The 20,088-nt window shown below is 42.6% G+C and overlaps 1 protein-coding gene across 2 annotated transcripts in view; it reads left to right on the plus strand.

Moving 5' to 3' along the window:
• Positions 1-20,088, plus strand: part of LOC115567524 (uncharacterized) — a 51,888-nt gene that overhangs the window by 8,356 nt on the left and 23,444 nt on the right. For both annotated transcript variants that reach the window (XM_030394208.1, XM_030394209.1), the window contains exons 3-4: positions 18,719-19,430; positions 19,586-19,727. In XM_030394208.1, the coding sequence (XP_030250068.1) occupies positions 18,719-19,430; positions 19,586-19,727 (854 nt within the window). The remainder of the gene's footprint in view (positions 1-18,718; positions 19,431-19,585; positions 19,728-20,088) is intronic.

The raw sequence follows: 20,088 nt of genomic DNA on the forward strand, positions 1-20,088 counted from the left end.
AAAATCAAAAATACTAAAACTCACTGATCTGGTAAGCTTCCAAACCGCACAAATCATGTACAGGGCAACAAACAACATACTACCAGTAAATTTTCAAGCATGTTTTTTTCCGAGAGAAGGGGGATATAATCTGAGGGGGGAACTGAATCTAAAACATCTGTATGCACGCTCAACTTTAAAAACCTTTTGCTTTTCAATATGTGGAGTGAAACTGTGGAACAGACTAGCGGAGGAGCTCAAACAATGTCCAACCATGAGCAAATTCAAACAGTGGTACAAACAGATGGTATTTACAAGGTACAGGGAAGAAGAGGGGTATGACAAACACTAGGGTTCTCACATTTTGCCATACTTGTCATTTATGTTATTTATTTTGACACAAGCGGTTATGGTGTTGTTGTTTGTTGGTGAAAAAAAAAAAAAAAAGGAACACAGGAAGTAAGATAACCTATACTACTAGGTACTAAATGGCGAAGGGGTAGGAATTAATAAGCTAATGCTTCTTCCTACTCCTTTTCAAACATACAAAGGGTTTTATCGTCTAGTGCTTCAAGTGTAATGCACTATTCACATGTTTGAAATAAAGCATTCATTCATTCATTCATTCATTCATGCATACACATAGAAACAATAATCAAGGGTCAGACCCATCTTCAAACTTGGCCTTCATTTTTTTCTCAGTGACACACCTGGCAACATACTTAAAACCCCTCTATCCCAGCAAGATTCAGAACATCCTACCCCTAGATGAGAATGTGCAAAATGGAGGGATAGGGCTAAGTGGTTGGGGCAATGGGCGGTAAATGAGATTGGGCCAAAATCTGTGAGTGCGGTCATTGGGATTGAGCCAAGCAGACAGACATGGTGAAAACAATACCAGCTACACTTGAATTGAAAAGAATTATTGGAACTTGGATACAGTGATCCACAACTTGAAACCTATATAGGCTAAGGACGCCAATGCCCCTTCTCTTTGTCCTGCCCCACTCTTTCTGAGGCCCTTACTTAAATTTTCGTGACTGCATCTTGCACTATTGTGGCACTATTGTGACCAAAACTGTCTACAGACAGAAATATACATACCTGTTAAAGTTTCCCCTTCAGCAGATGTCTCGAAAACAACATTTTCCTATGATGACAAGCTGAAATATATGCACAAGACCATGCATACACATGGCTTTATAGTTATGTTTGTGCTTACATAGCCCTGAATGTACATTGAGCTCCTGCTTCTGTTCCATATTTATTTCATGTGACTGCCATCTCTCTAATGGATGTTTAAGTGTATCAGTTATCAGTCACAACATGTCCTCCCTGATTTATCACACCACTGACCCATGACATGGATATGGATAATACAGTACAGGTGTTGCTGTACTGTTAAATTCTGCATTTTATAATCTTTTTGTCTTAATTTTCAGTATTCCTTTGTTTTGTTTGTCACTTTTTTGGATCTAAGAAACTAACTGCTGAGAGAACAGTCTGCTTCATGTTCACACAGACATGCACATACCCAGTGTGCGTGAATTAATAGCATGAATTAATAATGTAATTTGCATGCATGCATGAACCACCTATCCAACTGAACACATAATTTTCTCCAATACAGAGATGCATGGACACTTCAATCCAAAATGTGTGTGAATCTTTGGAAATATCACGATCCGATTCAGATTTGATTCTTAGGTCTTTGATTTGATCCAGAATCAATCTTCGATTCGAATCGATTCTGGATTCAAAATTGATTATCAATTAGTTCGATTGCCCTGGTCTGCATTTCGAAGTGTCCTTGGGTAAGATACTGAACCCCAAACTGCTCCTGATGTGCTGGTCGGCACCTTGCATGACAGCCACCACCATCAGTGCATGAATGTACACCTATCAGACATAGCATTATGACCACTGACTCTCTTCAGCATGGGACCTGCTAGTGGGTGGGATATAATGGGCAACAAGTGAACATGTCCTCAAAGTTGATGTGTTAGAAGCAGGAAAAATGTGCAAGTGTAAGGATTTGAGTGAGTTTGATATGGGCCAATTTGTGATGGCTAGACGACTGGGTCAGAGCATCTCCAATGTGGGTGGCCGGGTGCATGTGCGTCGCTTACCTGGGGAACCAAAGGCACCAGGTGCACTATGGGAAGAAGTTATACTGGCGGAGGCAGTGTGATGCTTTGGGCAATGCTCTGCTGGGAAACATTGGGTAATGTGGATGTTACTATGACACGTACCACCTACCTAAGCATTGTTGCAGCCCATGTACACCCTTCATGGAAACAGTATTCCATGATGGCTGTGGCCTCTTCAGCCAGATAATGCGCCGTGCCAGAAAGCAAAAATTGTTCAGGAATGGTTTGAGGAACACAACAACAAGTCTGAGGTGTTGACTTGGCCTCCAAGTTCCCGAGATCTTAATCCAATCGAGCATCTGTGGGATGTGCTGGACAAACAAGTCCGATCCATGGAAGCCCCACCTCACAACTTATAGGACTTAAAGGATCTGCTGCTAACATCTTGGTGCCAGATACCACAGCACACCTTCAGGGGTCTAGTGGAGTCCATGCCTCGATGGGTCTGGGCTGTTTTTGCAGCAAAAGGGGACCGACACAATATTAGGCAGGTGGTCATAATGTTATGCCTGATCTGTGTATGTATGATGTAGGAGACACTACTTTGATAAAAGGGATAATTAATTACTGGTAATTAATTATACTTTTAGACGGGGCACCACCTCCGATGATTCTCTGTGCGACTAGCTCGGAGGGAACTAGCCAGAATATTAACTGTCCAAGTTTGGCTTGAACACAAAAGATCAGTCTCGAATTGATCTGTTGAATTTCAATTTGCTCCTATTCTGAAGTCATGAATTCTTTCCACGATACCATCGATTTCTCACTTCAAATTAAAAGAGCACAGACAACGACATACGGTTAAATATGTTTATTTACTAAATAAAGGCAGAATAAAGGATGTGAAGTAATAATTCAAATGGGTGACAACATTAACAGAAATTGTGGAATTATGAAATAAAATGAGGACAAGATTAATTTTAAACAATGGTGGATTTTAGTGTAACTAACCGATAATCTACCACTACAGAATTAATGTTTATTCTATCGAGGCGATATGGCGAGGGCTTTGAATTTGTGATATATGTCTATATATATTCGAAGCTTCCACAAACACCAACTCTGATCTCATTCGAGTGTGACTCTTGTCGTGTGAAATGTTTAGCCTACTTGGTTTAAGAAGAGCGGGGTCCCGGACTCCGGACTGTCTGGCGGTTTCAGAGCCGCTGGATAGCGATACCGTCCCGGTTCACCTGAGGACAGCTCTTGGCCCAGCAGTGTTCTTGCTTGAGAGCGCTGGATGCGGCCGGAGACGATCGGGTGCTATTTCTTCTTTAGGCTGTGGATTTCTTCACGGCTTCTTGAGCAGTTAACTGCACCGACTTTATAATAATCACGAGTTCTGGTCAGAGTCTCTTTCTTGAGCTGGTTATTACGGAGCTCCGAACATATATCGATTAGGTTTCTTTTATAAAAATAACGTGGAAAGAAACGCCGGCCGAATGATCTGTCTTAGTTACTAAATACAAGAACAATTAAAGCTGCAAGCAGCGTTGAACGGGCCCTCGCAGTCCACGCGCGTCTGGGCATGCTGCTGTCGATGCATGCCGCAGTCGGGGCATGCTCGAGCAACACCTTACGCTGAGGAAGTCGTTGCTTTATAATTCGGTGGCCTGCTATTGTCGGTGTGAAATAATGTACGCTGAAGTCAGAAAAATTGTGTGAACTGCTGTATAATTCCCCGGACAAAGACTGAGTCGATGGTCCGCCTCTTGAGCTGGCTGAAGAGAATGTGCACACGAGGCATGATGCAATGAGATAGGTTCAGGAAGAAGCTGCAAGAGTCATCCTCCAGTAGCCTTACAAACCTTCCAGCTTCTCGCACAGTGGTAGGCTCAGACTCCCCTAATGGTTTCAAAACACTGGATGATGTCACGTTTGTGCTAAAACAGTGTTCACTGCACAGATATGGAAGTTCCATCTTACACTCTGTTTGCTCTTGGGAGTCTGTGTGCCACCACTCTGTCAAGCACAGTGGTTCTCTTGGGAGAGGAAAAAGTCCAGAGAATCCAGCCCGGACAGAGAAGAATTGATTAAATGATGGGATGTGAGATGTCACCTGCTGCATGATGAAATCTGAAGAGGAGGAAATTGCAGCTCATGGGCGAGTTGCTGTTGTGCTTGTCCCTCTGGGGCTTTAACAGCCAAAAGTGTAAGTCCTACATCTGAAATAAGACCATAAGCTGAAAGCCAACAAGATTTCCTACATGTCTATGTATACATTGTCTGTGTGAAGTGAAAGATGTGGGATCCAAATTAAGCTGAAGAGAATTTTTTCTCCAGTTCATCCAGCTGCTCTCCACTGTAGCTATGATGTCACGCATTCTAGTTCACGCAATACCAGTGTTGGGAATAACGGCGTTAGAATAAACGGCGTTACTAACAGTATTACTTTTTTTCAGTAACAGGTAATCTAACCAATATTACTATTTCCATCGTTACAACGCCGTTACCCTTACCGACTATTAAATGTGGGGCGTGACAAACTGAAGCTGATCACTGAAGCAGTTGTCATCCATCTCGGCTCTCAGCCACCGGAGCTGCAGAGCTGTATTTCTTTTCCTCCGAGGAGGGAGGAGTGAGACAACCACATAAGTGATGATGATTGGTTCTCTCACGTTGATTGAGAGTTCTTAAGCCAATCAGTGGCAATGTTCGGTGTACACACAAGCCACACACACACACTCAAACTAGCAGAGGGGAACTGCGGCAATGGCGAGTACAGAGAGAAAGTTAATGTTTTCAAAGTGGAAGTACAGACATTGCTTTAATCTCCTTTGACCATGTCCGTTGTAAGCAACTCTGATCTGATGAGGCATCTCTCAACGGCACACGCTTTTACAAAACTAACACTGGACAAAACTCTGTTGCTGACGCTGTTGATGATGATAGCAGGCCATTTTCTAAATACATATATAGATGCCAAGTAGCTAAAATGACTGCCGAGCTCAAAAGGGGGAAGAAATAAAAGTAACGCAATAGTTAATTTCCTGGTAACTAATTACTTTTATAGTGGACTAATTCTGTTACTTACTCAGTTACTTTTTGGGAGAAGTAACTAGTAACTATAACTAATTACTTTTTAAAAGTAACATGCCCAACACTGTGCAATACACACCCATTATAAAATCAGAAGATGGCCTAAAAATCTTTAAAACTAAAACTGTGATGATTTGAAAACCGTACAAGTTTTTTAAAAACTGAATACATGCCCAATAGTTTGAGGTCTTCTGACTCTTTAAAAGTTAGAATGGTGTGTCTAGCACAAAGTATAAGGGACAAGGAGAGGTTGAAGGTCAATGAGTTTTGAAGAGGACTTGAAGATTTCCCCATTTACTTTCCATTCAAAATGATTAGACTGCGACCAGAGCGCCATCTCTTGGCCGATTTTCACCAAATTTTACACAGACCATCAATAGGCGATACCACACAATCATGAACATTTATGTGATAATCGGATAGTATTTTGTAAAGATATGCAAGATTGACTGTTTTCAACACAATATGCAGGAATTTGTCATTTTATATTTCAGGCGTTTTATGGACTATCAAAATTCTTTTGATAACTTTCTGTCAGGAGGGTCCACAGATGCTTCACGCAAAGTTTGGTGCAAATCACTCAAATTGCCTAGGAGGAGTTCGAAAAAGTAGGTTTTAAATTTGTTGCGAAGTGGGCGGGGCCTACACCAAACAATTCAGCTGAATGCAGGGAACACATAGGGATGAGGTTTGATAATATGCAACATATTAAGTGGGAGTTATGAGCCAAAAACGCTTTTGCATTGAAAATAGCGCCACCTGGTGGTCATTTTTGGTGAGTTAGTCACAGGGGCCATTCTATAGTACCTCTATGAATTTCATTTCCATAAGTGTTATGGTGTGGGCACAGGGCCAATTACAAAATTAAACTGGCACCAGAGCGCCACCTAGTTGCGGATTGGTAAACCCTTCGTCAGCTGTCCTCAGGAGGGCACTGACAATATATGTACCAAGTTTCCTCTTATTCCGATGAACCGTTGTGGAGATATAAAATACATCAATTTAAAGAGCGCCACCTTGTGGTCATCGTCTAATATTTTGCACAGGGCCTCAGGGGCTCATGGGGAAGTAGTATCCTGAGTTTCATGTCATTAGACCACACCAATGTGGAGATATGCAAAACTTCCTGTTGGAACCAAATCTGCAGGAATTTGTTATTTAATAACTTGAGTATTGTGTGGCCTATTAAAATTCTTTTAATAACTTTATGTCAGGAGGGTCCACAGATGCTGTGTGCCAAGTTTTGTGCAAATTGGTGAAATCGCCTGGGAGGAGTTCGAAAAAGTAGGTTTTCGACATTTTGCGATGTAGCGAAAAAAAACGGTAGGCGGAAATGGCCGTGGCCTATACCACAAGATTCAGCCCAATTCACTGAACGCGTGGATATATGGTTTTTGAATGTGTGACAAAGTATATGGGAGTTATTAGCCAAAACGCGCTTTCCTTAATAACAGCGCCACCTAGTGGTGGAAATTCAGGACGACAACAGATTATAAAATTTTTCGCCAGGTGTGACTTATGTTCCAAGTTTGGTGAGTTTTTGGGTATGTTCAGGCAGTGAAAAATGCAATCATTTTGCGAGAAGAAAAATAATAATCATTAGAAAAATTAAAACTGCGCGCAGTGATGAACGGGCCCTCGCAGTCCGCGCGCACGTCAGGGCGTGCCGCCGTCCAAACGCGCCGCGGCTTAAGCCCCGTTGCTCGGTTGTTGTTCACAGCTGGCTTGACCGCAGTCACTGCACTGAGCTGTGTGAGAAGATAGACTCAGGCTCTGCATGATCTGTTGCTGCTAAACAGGCAGCGCTGCGGGCAACAGTTGGCCTGTGGACTGTTGTTTGACCACTAATGACGTTACTTATTATAACATAGCATTGCACTAGCACATAGCAAGCCTCTGTACTTAGGTCATTCAGTGTGCAGGGCCATCGGCTAACGTTATTAGCTAGCCTGCCTAACAATATGACGGCGTTAGATATCTAACACCATCACACAAATTAGTCAACGTGAACTAAGTTAGCAAGCTTCATGTTTAATTGAAATATCAAACAGAGTAGGCTAATAACATGACAGCAATCATTTTAATGCTGTAGTTAACAACTCCAGCACCACTGCTCCCTGGCTTGCTGGCGGCCATGACTTCCTTGTCAGAAAGACGTCGTTGGTGTAGCCACTTGTCACTCAAACATGTCTGACCAATGGGGAAGCACCCGCCCACTGCGGGATGTTTGTGTCAAAATAATTCAATTTAAAAAAAACGACTTCAAAACTTTTTTCACTTCATTCAAAGAAACAATCACTTCAAATCGAAAAAAATATTTTCAATAAAAAACAACAACACTTCAAATCATTGTATTTATTTTTTTAGGGGGGGATTCAATTTTATTTTTGCATTTGAACAGTTTTTTCTCTGATTGAAAATATTTTTTTTGATTGAAGCAACTTTTTTGGGATAATAATAATTAAGACACAAATGTCCTACCCATAATATGGCCCAAACACAAAAGAGATTACTTCAATCAAAGAAAACATTTTCAATCAAAAAAAGTGTTCAAATGCAATTTTTTGAGTCTCAAATATTTTTTGCATTTAAAAACTTTTTATCCATGATTGAAAAAGTGGTTTTTTTTTTATTGAAGTGATTTTTTTAATGGGAATTTTTTTGTTGTTGTTTGAAGCCACTTCTTTTTTGATTGAATTATAAAGACACAAATGTCCTACCCATAATGACACAAAACAGTATTACTTCAATCAAAAAAGTTGCTTCAAACATGAAAAACATTTTCAGTCAAAGAAAAACAGTGTTCAAATGCATTGAGTCTCAACTATATTTTTGCATTCAAACACTTTTTTTCTTTGATTGAAAAGGGTTTTTTTGATTGAAGTGAAGGTTTTTTTCATTGAAAATATATATTTTGATTGAAGCAAACTTTTTTTTGATTGAATAATAAAGACACAAATCTACCTTCATAGGAATGCAGGACCACGGATGTGTTTGGGGTGAGAACAAATACAGAGTTGTTGGACCTCTGACAGCTGTGTGACATTTAGAAAAACAATATAATATGGGGCTTTTATCCAAAGAAATCACTCAGTTGTTTAAAATGGCAGGGGAAGCCACTTTGTGCATCTTGGAAATGTTGGTCGGAAACACAACTACACACATCTTGTTGTGTGCCACACTGAGAGGGCAGACACAACACACAAATGGCATTCTTAGCAAATTGGCTTGATTGAAAATTGTGTGCTGTAGTTTACTACCACTAACTTATCCATTATGTGGCTCTAAACATTACCGTCCAATTATGCCATGTTGTAATGTGCAAGTCAGACAAAACTGCCTGCAAATGCCATGTACATCTGACTATGTTTGTCATCACTGCAGATAAATGAGTGTCAAATGATGCTTCACTTGCCTCCTTACCAAAATGTATGTATGGCTGTCTATGAATGTCAAGCTTTTGATCTAATGTCTCCTTTGTTTGCTAGTTTTTATTCCATAAAGTGCATGCAGCCACATTTTGAAGTTTCAATAAAATCTGATACATTTGAGGCTGAATTCCTGCCATGGAATGGAATAATCTAGAGGTTATCCAGAGGTTGCAAAGAACAAAGGACACCTGTGACTTGAAAGACAACACTGCCATCTAGTGGCGACTTGTGTCACTCACAGCTTGTAGGAGCCCTAATGGAATGAGATAAAAACTAATTTATGTTTCCAGTGGGTAGCGCTATGGATATGACACAGTATTGATGCACAGATCTATTCAGGGCGACTCCCTCTAGATTCCCTCTAGATTTGGCCGAGCTAGGAAATAGTATGAAGGAGATATCAGCACTTGATGCTTCATGACGAAGGATTGTTATGGCGGGCTCCGCAACTGCCAGCAGGTATGACTTAGGATAAAGATTTTAATAACTTTTCATCTTCAAGGTCAGAGGATGCTACTGAGTGACTTTGAAGTCGGGGGTGTTACATCTGTAGGAGGAGATAATTTAAGTATGAAGATTGGCGTAATTCAACATGGCGGCCAAACGCAAAATGGCAGACTAAGTATTGATGCTGAGATTTGTTTGGGGAGACAGCTTCTACAGTTACAAGCAGTTTGGTGTGGATAGGAAATTGTATGTTGAAGTTATGAAGCCTCGATGCTTGACGGCGTGAGGACAAAATGGTTTCCACCGAACGGCCAACATAACCATCGCGCATTTGAATGATTTTAATAACTTTTGTTCTTCAAGCCATGAAGGAAATTACTGAGTTAATTTGAAGACTGTGGTGTTTAAGCTCTAGGACAAGATAATTTTCAAAGTTGGCATGATTTGGACAAAAACGCCGCCACACATCTACATGGCTGCCTTCCTGTTGGACTGACACTAGGGGTCCAAATGGGTTTTTTGTGCGTCCGGTCATGAGGAATATGCGTACCAATTTTCGTCCTTCTATGTTACATGTAGGAGGCGGGGCATCACAATAGGTGGCGCTACAGAGCCCACGCGTCACGGCCACGCCCCATGACTACACAGATCTCATCAGGGCGACACCCTCTGCATTCCTTAGAGATTTGGCCGGGATAAGACATTGTATGAAGAAGTTATGAGGATACGATGTTTTGCGGCGAAGGATTCCAATTGCCCGCTCCACTGTGGCCAGCAGGTATGACGTAGGATAAAGATTTTAATAACTTTTCATCTTCAAGGTCAGAGGATGCTACTGAGTGACTTTGAAGTCGGTGGCGTTACATCTGTAGGAGGAGTTAATTTAAGTACGAAGATTGGCAATATTTCAACATGGCGGCCAAAATCAAAATGGCCGACTTAGTATTGATGCTGAGATGTGTTCAGGGAGACAGCATCTCCACTTATGAGAAGTTTGGTGTGGATAGGAAATTGTATGTTGAAGTTATAAAGCCTCGATGGTTGACCGCGAGGAGAAAAAATGGTTTCCGTCGCCCCGCCCACTAAAGTATCTCGGAGCTGAAAGATTTTAATAACTTTTGTTCTCCAAGGCATGAAGAAAATTACTGAGATAATGTGAAGACTGTCGTGTTTAAGCTCTAGGACAAGTTCGTTGTCAAAGTAGGCATGAATTGGACAAAAACGCCGCCACACATCTAAATAACTGACTTCCTGTTGGAGTGACGGTATCGCTCCAAGACGATTTTTTGTGCGTCTGGTCATGAGGAACCAGCGTATTGATTTTCGTTCTTCTACGCACTTGTGGGAGGCGGGGCTGAACTTTAGGGGGCGCTACAGAGCCCGCAGGTCACGACCTCGCCCAACGACATTAAATTATCAAATTTTTCGCCAGATGTGACGTATATTCCAAATTTGGTGACTTTTTGGGCATGCTCAGGCTTCCAAAACTGCAGTCAAAGCGCAGAGGAATAATAATAATAATGAAGAATCAAAACTGCAAGCAGTGATGAACGGGCCCTCGCAGTCCACGCGCGCGTCGGGGCGTGCCGCCGTCCAAACGCGCCGCGGCTTAAGCCCCGTTCCTCGATCGTTGTTCACGGAGGCGGCAACCGCCTGCGTTTGGGACGGTGCACGCCGGGGGTGAATATCAGCCTCTTCTCCCAACGTGTGTTTGTAACGCGGTGGGTTGCCCCTGCCAGTATCAAGCGCTTTCAGGTGAAGTCAGAACAGCTTCGTGCAATCCACAGAAATCCTAATGGGCTGCAGGTGAATGATTTCTAAAACATTTAATAATCGGGTACGTTTTGACAATCGATTCTGCACCGTTACGTTGTGTGAGGTGTTACGGCCTTCTCTAGATTGGAAGTGGGACAGAGAAGGGGGGGTTGTGGCTTGCAGTAAACTTCCTCCGCCCTAAATTCAAACCTGGGTCCACTGCGTATGTGGCATGCACTCCAACCACTCGACCACCGGCGCAGATAAGACACTGCCTTCTGTTGTCACCGTGAAGGCAGGAAGGCAGCGCATCATAGGGGAGGATGGAAGTGGAATGCCACAGATTTAGATAGGTAGTGGAGTGCAGCCAGATGTGATTCTTCCTTTTGGAAAGGGACAGCGGTCAAGTGACCAGGTTTGACGAGCGTCCTGCAGTAGCGGTGTTTAACCAAAGAACCCACTCAGTTGTTTCATATCGAAGTGGAATTCACTTCGTTCATCGCGGAAGAGTTGGGCAGAATCACAACTACACACATCTTGTTGTGTGCCACATTGACAGGGCAGACACAACACGCAAATGGCATTCTTAGCAAATTGGCTTATTTGAAAATTGTGTGCTGTGGCTCACTACCACTCACTTATCCATTATGTGGCTCAACCCATTGCCATTCAAATATGCCCTGTTGTAACGTGCAATTCAGACAAAACTACCTGCAAATGCCATGTACATCTGACTATGTTTGTCATCACTGCACATAAATATGTGCAGAATAATGCTTCACTTGCCCTCTTTCAAAAATGTATTTATGGCTGTCTATCAGTGTCAAGCTTTTGATCTAAGTTCTGCTTTGTTTACCAGTTTTTATTCCAAGAAGTGCATGCTGCCACCTTTTGAAGTTTCAATAAAATCTGATGAATATGCGGCTGACTTACTGGAATTGAATGGAATCATTCAGAGGTTATCTAGATAGGATACATGTGCCTTGAAAGACAACAGTGCCATCTAGTGGCGACTTGTATCACGTACATCATACATTCATGTGCTTCTAAGCTAAATAGACCACTTCCTGTTGGACTGAGAGTGTGGGTGTAAATGAGTCATTTGTGCATCTTCTCATAACACACATGCATGCCAAATTTCATTCATGTACATGCATGTAGGGCGCCAAAATTGACTGCGATAAAACTTACTTCATGTTTCCAGTGGGTTTCCAGTGGGTGGCGCTATGGATATGACACAGTATTGATGCACAGATCTATTCAGGGCGACTCCCTCTAGATTCCCTCTAGATTTGGCCGAGCCAGGAAATAGTATGAAGGAGATATCAGGACTTGATGCTTCATGGCGAAGGATTGTTATGGCGGGCTCCGCAACTGCCAGCAGGAATGACGTAGGATAAAGATTTTAATAACTTTTCATCTTCAAGGTCAGAGGATGCTACTGAGTGACTTTGAAGTCGGTGGTGTTACATCTGTAGGAGGAGATAATTTAAGTACGAAGATTGGCAATATTTCAAAATGGCGTCCAAAATCAAAATGGCCGACTTAGTATTGATGCTGAGATTTATTTGGGGAGACAGCCTCTACACTAAATAGAAGTTTGGTGTGGATAGGTAATTGTATGTTAAAGTTATAAAGCCTTGATGTTTGACCGCGAGGGGAAAAAATGGTTTCCATCGCCCCGCCCACTAAAGCATGTCGCAGCTGAAAGATTTTAATAACTTTTGTTCTCCAAGGCATGAAGAAAATTACTGAGTTAATGTGAAGACTGTGGTGTTTAAGCTCTAGGACAAGATAATTTTCTAAGTCGGCATGAATTTGTCAAAAATTCCGCCACACATCTAAATAACTGACTTCCTGTTGTAGTGAGAGTAAGCATCCAAATGGGTTTTTTGTGCGTCTGGTCATGATGAAGGTGCGTACCGATTTGCGTCCTTCTATGTACAAGTAGGAGGTGGGGCATCACAATAGGGGGCGCTACAGAGCCCATACGTCACCGCCACGCCCCATGACCACACAGATCTCATCAGGGCGACTCCCTCTGCATTCCTGAGAGATTTGGCCGAGATAGGAAATTGTATGAAGAAGTTATGAGGACACGATGCTTTACGGCGAAGGATTCGAATTTCCCGCTCCACTGTGGCCAGCAGGTATGACGTAGGATAAAGATTTTAATAGCTTTTCATCTTCAAGGTCAGAGGATGCTACTGAGTGACTTTGAAGTCGGTGGCGTTACGTCTGTAGGAGGAGATAATTTAAGTACGAAGATTGTCAATATTTCAACATGACGGCCAAAATCAAAATGGCAGACTAAGTATTGATGCTGAGATGTGTTCGGGGAGACACCCTCTACACTTACGAGCAGTTTGGTGTGGATAGGAAATTGTATGTTGAAGTTATAAAGCCTCGATGCTTGACCGCGAGGGAAAAAAATGGTTTCCACTGCCCCGCCCACTAAAGTATGTCGCAGCTGAAAGATTTTAATAACTTTTGTTCTTCAAGACATGAAGAAAATTACTGAGTCAATTTTAAGACTGTGGTGTTTAAGCTCTAGGACAAGATAATTTTCAAAGTAGGCATGAATTGGACAAAAACGCCGCCACACATCTAAATAGCTGACTTCCTGTTGGAGTGACAGTATGGTCCCCACAGACTTTTTTGTGCGTCTGCTCACGATGAATCAGCGTACCGAATTTCGTTCATCTACGTGCATGTGGAAGGCAGGGAGGAACATTAGGGGGCGCTACAGAGCCCGCAGGTCACGACCTCGCCCAACGGCATTAAATTATCAAATTTTTCACTAGATGTGACGTATATTCCAAATTTGGTGAGTTTTTGGGTATGTTCAGGCCTCCAAAACTGCAGTTAAAGCGGTACACTAGTCCTTCCAATTACAATAGGGACCTCACAGGTCGATGACCTGCTCGGGCCCTAATTAAAACTGCAAGCAGTGATGAACGGGCCCTCGCAGTCCGCGCGCGCGTCGGGGCGTGCCGCCGTCCAAACGCGCCGCGGCTTAAGCCCCGTTCCTCGATCGTTGTTCACGGAGGCGGCAACCGCCTGCGTTTTGGACGGTGCACGCCGAGGGTGAATATCAGCCTCTTCTCCCAACATGTGTTTGTAATGCGGTGGGTTGCCCCTGCCAGTATCAAGCGCTTTCAGGTGAAGTCAGAACAACTTCGTGCAATCCACAGAATCCTAATGGGCTGCAGGTGAATGATTTCTAAAACATTTAACAATCGGGTACGTTTTGACAATCGATTCTGCACCGTTACGTTGTGTGAAGTGTTACGGCCTTCTCTAGATTGGAAGTGGGACAGAGAAGGGGGGGTTGTGGCTTGCAGTAAACTTCCTCCGCCCTAAATTCAAACCTGGGTCCACTGCGTATGTGGCATGCACTCCAACCACTCGACCACCGGCGCAGATAAGACACTGCCTTCTGTTGTCACCGTGAAGGCAGGAAGGCAGCGCATCATAGGGGTGGATGGAAGTGGAATGCCACAGATTTAGATAGGTAGTGGAGTGCAGCCAGATGTGATTCTTCCTTTTGGAAAGGGACAGCGGTCAAGTGACCAGGTTTGACGAGCGTCCTGCAGTAGCGGTGTTTAACCAAAGAACTCACTCAGTTGTTTCATATCGAAGTGGAATTCACTTCGATATGAAACATCGTGGAAGAGTTGGGCAGAATCACAACTACACACATCTTGTTGTGTGCCACATTGACAGGGCAGACACAACACGCAAATGGCATTCTTAGCAAATTGGCTTATTTGAAAATTGTGTGCTGTGGCTCACTACCACTCACTTATCCATTATGTGGCTCAACCCATTACCATTCAAATATGCCCTGTTGTAACGTGCAATTCAGACAAAACTACCTGCAAATGCCATGTACATCTGACTATGTTTGTCATCACTGCACATAAATATGTGCAGAATAATGCTTCACTTGCCCTCTTTCAAAAATGTATTTATGGCTGTCTATCAGTGTCAAGCTTTTTATCTAAGTTCTGCTTTGTTTACCAGTTTTTATTCCAAGAAGTGCATGCTGCCACCTTTTGAAGTTTCAATAAAATCTGATGAATATGCGGCTGACTTACTGGAATTGAATGGAATCATTCAGAGGTTATCTAGATAGGATACATGTGCCTTGAAAGACAACAGTGCCATCTAGTGGCGACTTGTATCACGTACATCATACATTCATGTGCTTCTAAGCTAAATAGACCACTTCCTGTTGGACTGAGAGTGTGGGTGTAAATGAGTCATTTGTGCATCTTCTCATAACACACATGCATGCCAAATTTCATTCATGTACATGCATGTAGGGCGCCAAAATTGACTGCGATAAAACTTACTTCATGTTTCCAGTGGGTTTCCAGTGGGTGGCGCTATGGATATGACACAGTATTGATGCACAGATCTATTCAGGGCGACTCCCTCTAGATTCCCTCTAGATTTGGCCGAGCCAGGAAATAGTATGAAGGAGATATCAGGACTTGATGCTTCATGGCGAAGGATTGTTATGGCGGGCTCCGCAACTGCCAGCAGGAATGACGTAGGATAAAGATTTTAATAACTTTTCATCTTCAAGGTCAGAGGATGCTACTAAGTGACTTTGAAGTCGGTGGTGTTACATCTGTAGGAGGAGATAATTTAAGTACGAAGATTGGCAATATTTCAAAATGGCGTCCAAAATCAAAATGGCCGACTTAGTATTGATGCTGAGATTTATTTGGGGAGACAGCCTCTACACTAAATAGAAGTTTGGTGTGGATAGGTAATTGTATGTTAAAGTTATGAAGCCTTGATGTTTGACCGCGAGGGGAAAAAATGGTTTCCATCGCCCCGCCCACTAAAGCATGTCGCAGCTGAAAGATTTTAATAACTTTTGTTCTCCAAGGCATGAAGAAAATTACTGAGTTAATGTGAAGACTGTGGTGTTTAAGCTCTAGGACAAGATAATTTTCTAAGTCGGCATGAATTTGTCAAAAATTCCGCCACACATCTAAATAACTGACTTCCTGTTGTAGTGAGAGTAAGCATCCAAATGGGTTTTTTGTGCGTCTGGTCATGATGAAGGTGCGTACCGATTTGCGTCCTTCTATGTACAAGTAGGAGGCGGGGCATCACAATAGGGGGCGCTACAGAGCCCATACGTCACCGCCACGCCCCATGACCACACAGATCTCATCAGGGCGACTCCCTCTGCATTCCTGAGAGATTTGGCCGAGATAGGAAATTGTATGAAGAAGTTATGAGGACACGATGCTTTACGGCGAAGGATTCGAATTTCCCGCTCCACTGTGGCCAGCAGGTATGACGTAGGATAAAGATTTTAATAACTTTTCATCTTCAAGGTCAGAGGATGCTACTGAGTGACTTTGAAGTCGGTGGCGTTACGTCTGTAGGAGGAGATAATTTAAGTACGAAGACTGTCAATATTTCAACATGACAGCCAAAATCAAAATGGCAGACTAAGTATTGATGCTGAGATGTGTTCGGGGAGACACCCTCTACACTTACGAGCAGTTTGGTGTGGATAGGAAATTGTATGTTGAAGTTATAAAGCCTCGATGCTTGACCGCGAGGGAAAAAAATGGTTTCCATTGCCCCGCCCACTAAAGTATGTCGCAGCTGAAAGATTTTAATAACTTTTGTTCTTCAAGACATGAAGAAAATTACTGAGTTAATTTTAAGACTGTGGTGTTTAAGCTCTAGGACAAGATAATTTTCAAAGTAGGCATGAATTGGACAAAAACGCCGCCACACATCTAAATAGCTGACTTCCTGTTGGAGTGACAGTATGGTCCCCACAGACTTTTTTGTGCGTCTGCTCACGATGAATCAGCGTACCGAATTTCGTTCATCTACGTGCATGTGGAAGGCAGGGAGGAACATTAGGGGGTGCTACAGAGCCCGCAGGTCACGACCTCGCCCAACGGCATTAAATTATCAAATTTTTCACTAGATGTGACGTATATTCCAAATTTGGTGAGTTTTTGGGTATGTTCAGGCCTCCAAAACTGCAGTTAAAGCGGTACACTAGTCCTTCCAATTACAATAGGGACCTCACAGGTCGATGACCTGCTCGGGCCCTAATAATTCTTCCAATTACAATAGGGACCTCACAGGTCGATGACCTGCTCGGGCCCTAACAATAGGGTCCTTGCAGGTTCCCTGCTCGGGCCCTAATTATAATCATTACGATTACAATAGGGACCTCGCAGGTTCCCTGCTCGGGCCCTAAAAATAGCTTCTTCTAGCTTACTGAGTTGCAATACTTGATGATATAAAGAAATGTAAAAAGAGGATTATTTAGAGTTATTTTCAAAATAACAAAGCGTTGTTTGGGTTAGGCTCTTGAAGCAGTTCAAATGTCCGGAGAAAAAGTCCGGAGCCGCAAACAAAGCAAAGTACGGAGATTAGGTTTGAAAAATATAAGTTACACGCATGGCAGAAAAGATTAAGCAGGTACGGGTTACTAAAAAAAGGAGAAGAGAAGAGAGCGAGCAACGTGGGTTCGCTTCTTTTAATGTTTTGCTGAAGGCGTAACTGAGGGCGTACTGGCGCGTCACTTCCTCCGGTGACGTCACAGCTCATATTACGAACTTATAACATATTAAACCAGAATAATGGTTTAAAAGTATTTAAGATCGCGATTGTCTTACTCACCAAAATCCACCATGGTCTTTACACCAACATTTTTTATATGGAAACAAAACAAAGAAGAACATGACAGAAATTGTCTAATAGGAAAAAGGGAAGCTATTGGTTATAGCAAGTCACACACACAAGTACAGACGTATTTAGCAGCACTGATGGCTTAAAAACATTTCAAAAAGGGTTAGCTTAATTTTTGGTACAAGAATATATGTTGGAGGTAGGTGATCATGTTTATAAGAACAAATATAAAGTCTGTCTGTTCCAGAAACTCTCCTCTTAACTATACCCGGACTTAGCACTAGGTGGAGCTGTGGCTCCATCACACTTTCAGAGATTAAATCTGAAATCACTAACTGTAGTTTCCTTGAACTCAGAAAACAGGGGGAAAAAGTATGTTTGGGTTCTCATCCAACTGATTAAGAATATTTTGTCCTGCAAAGGATGAGATTACATTTTAGTACTTTTTAGCATAAGACAGAAATTAAGGCTCTTCCTTTCTCCTGCTGGGAATGTAGAGACACTCTGGCAGGGTTGGGTGTCGTAATTCACACGTGTGGCACTTTGATGGCTCATGCCAGATGTGGAGGATATCTGTTGATGACAAGCCTGGTATAACAGATTGGGATCTTGCTTTTCCCAGTGACCACTGAGCACTGAATTATAAACAGTCCGTCAAAGAGGACAAAGTTCAGAGGTTAAAGGAGACCTTCCTGAGTCTCGGATTTCCAGAGTTTGTTAACATAGAGCCTATATAAGTCAGCGAAGTGGAGAACTTAAGGTGACAAATGGTCGTCTTCCCCCTTTCCATGATAACGCTTGGTGTCTGTACAGCTTTGTTGTTTAAGAGAGGGGAAGTAATGTATTGGACTAATATCGGTATTGCTTGTCCCTTGACTTATCTGTATTGGACATGCAAAAGTGGTGTTGAACCATCCATGTTTTAAACCTCCACAAAGCTGACCAATCATTGCATAAAGTGGGTCAGCCAAATGCTGTAGTTGGATAGGGGGTTCTGAGGCCATCCCCACAGACATATAGTTTGATGTCTTCAGTTTATTACCACACATTGAGATTAGTGTAGACTCGCAGGGGCTGACAAGTAATATGAACTCCTTAGATGCTGTAGTCCTATGTTTTTTCTCTTTTTTAGTTTCCTGTACACATCTTGCTTTAGTATGAAGTGTTTGATGATCCTCAGATGAAAGTGTGAGTGAGGCTGACGGTGTTTGGTTTGTGTCTGTAACTCTGCAGGACATCAGCGATGGGATGCCGTGGTGTGAAGAGCGTCTGGTCCGCAAAGTTCTTTTCCTGTCCCTCAGGGAATTCAGAGACACACACCGTACCACACACAAACACTCCCACATACACACACGCACACACAACTGCACATCAAAAAAAACACTGTTACATGCTCCAAGAAAGAAACAGACACTATCTAATACACACAGTCAGAAAAACACTTGCACAAGACAGAGTGTGCACACGCTCCAACACAAAGCTCACCACAGGACACGCACACAGAAAAACACGCACAGCACACAAAGTATGCACATTTCAAAACACTTACGTCCTCAAGAACACAACAAAGGGCAAAAAACTAACTTGTCTCAGGACTCCAACACACCAAAAAAAAAATGTATGACCCACACACTTCAGAACATGCAAACACAATCAAAAATGTGTACAGAGAAAATGACACACACTGAACAGCACTCACACTTAGAAGAAAATGCACACATGTTTCAGAAGAACTCTGTGTCAACCAGGACACTACGCTCACATAAAACAAAAACTAGTCTGTCATTACTGAACTCCAAATACATTAGAAGCGGTAATCGATCACAAAGAACTCAGCAAAAACACTCAGTGAAAAACACGTGCACACCTGACAACACAAAGACACTGCTGAGCACGGCTGCTCCCGCCAGGACACTGAGGTCACACACTCCCAGCAGCCTCAGAGGTCAGTATCATCAGTACTCTTTTTCTCAAACTTAATTACAAAAACTAAATTTGCTATGTCATTTACTGTTTTTGTTTTAGCATTGTTCATGTGTAGATGATTTTGCACTAAAACTGCTTCATGTGAGTAACTTAATTTCAAATTGTTCTCCCAAGACTCTGTTGTAAATGGCATCGGCCGGTGTCAGTCTCTCCTGTCAGCTCGTCCCAGCTGGAGCTGGGCTTTACAAACACGCACCACAAAGCACCGCCGGCCTGCTAGCATCCATCGTGATAAGGATGACCCTGCCAACAAGAGGTCAACTGTTCTACTGTCTGCATGTGTTTGCATGTTCATACCTATGTGCATGATTTGCCTACTGCGTAAGCACATCACTGAAATGTGTGCACACATGAATTTACAGCCCTGTCCACACCTTAAAAGGGATTTCTTAAAACAAAGCCTTTTGTCCTTTTGTACACATGTAAAAGGCATGTTAGGTTGAAAATCTGACCTTTTGGAAAACTCCTCCAGGGTGAAGATATTCAGAAACTCTTGTTTTCAGTGATACATCTGGACTACAGACAGAGATTTTTGTAAACAACTTTTTATATGTTTGTAGCATCATTGGGAATTGTGAACTCTGAGTGTTATGATATTGGGGGACTTGAGTTTATAC

The sequence above is a fragment of the Sparus aurata genome, chromosome 17 (genome assembly GCF_900880675.1).
Source record: "Sparus aurata chromosome 17, fSpaAur1.1, whole genome shotgun sequence".
Lineage (NCBI taxonomy): Eukaryota > Metazoa > Chordata > Actinopteri > Spariformes > Sparidae > Sparus > Sparus aurata.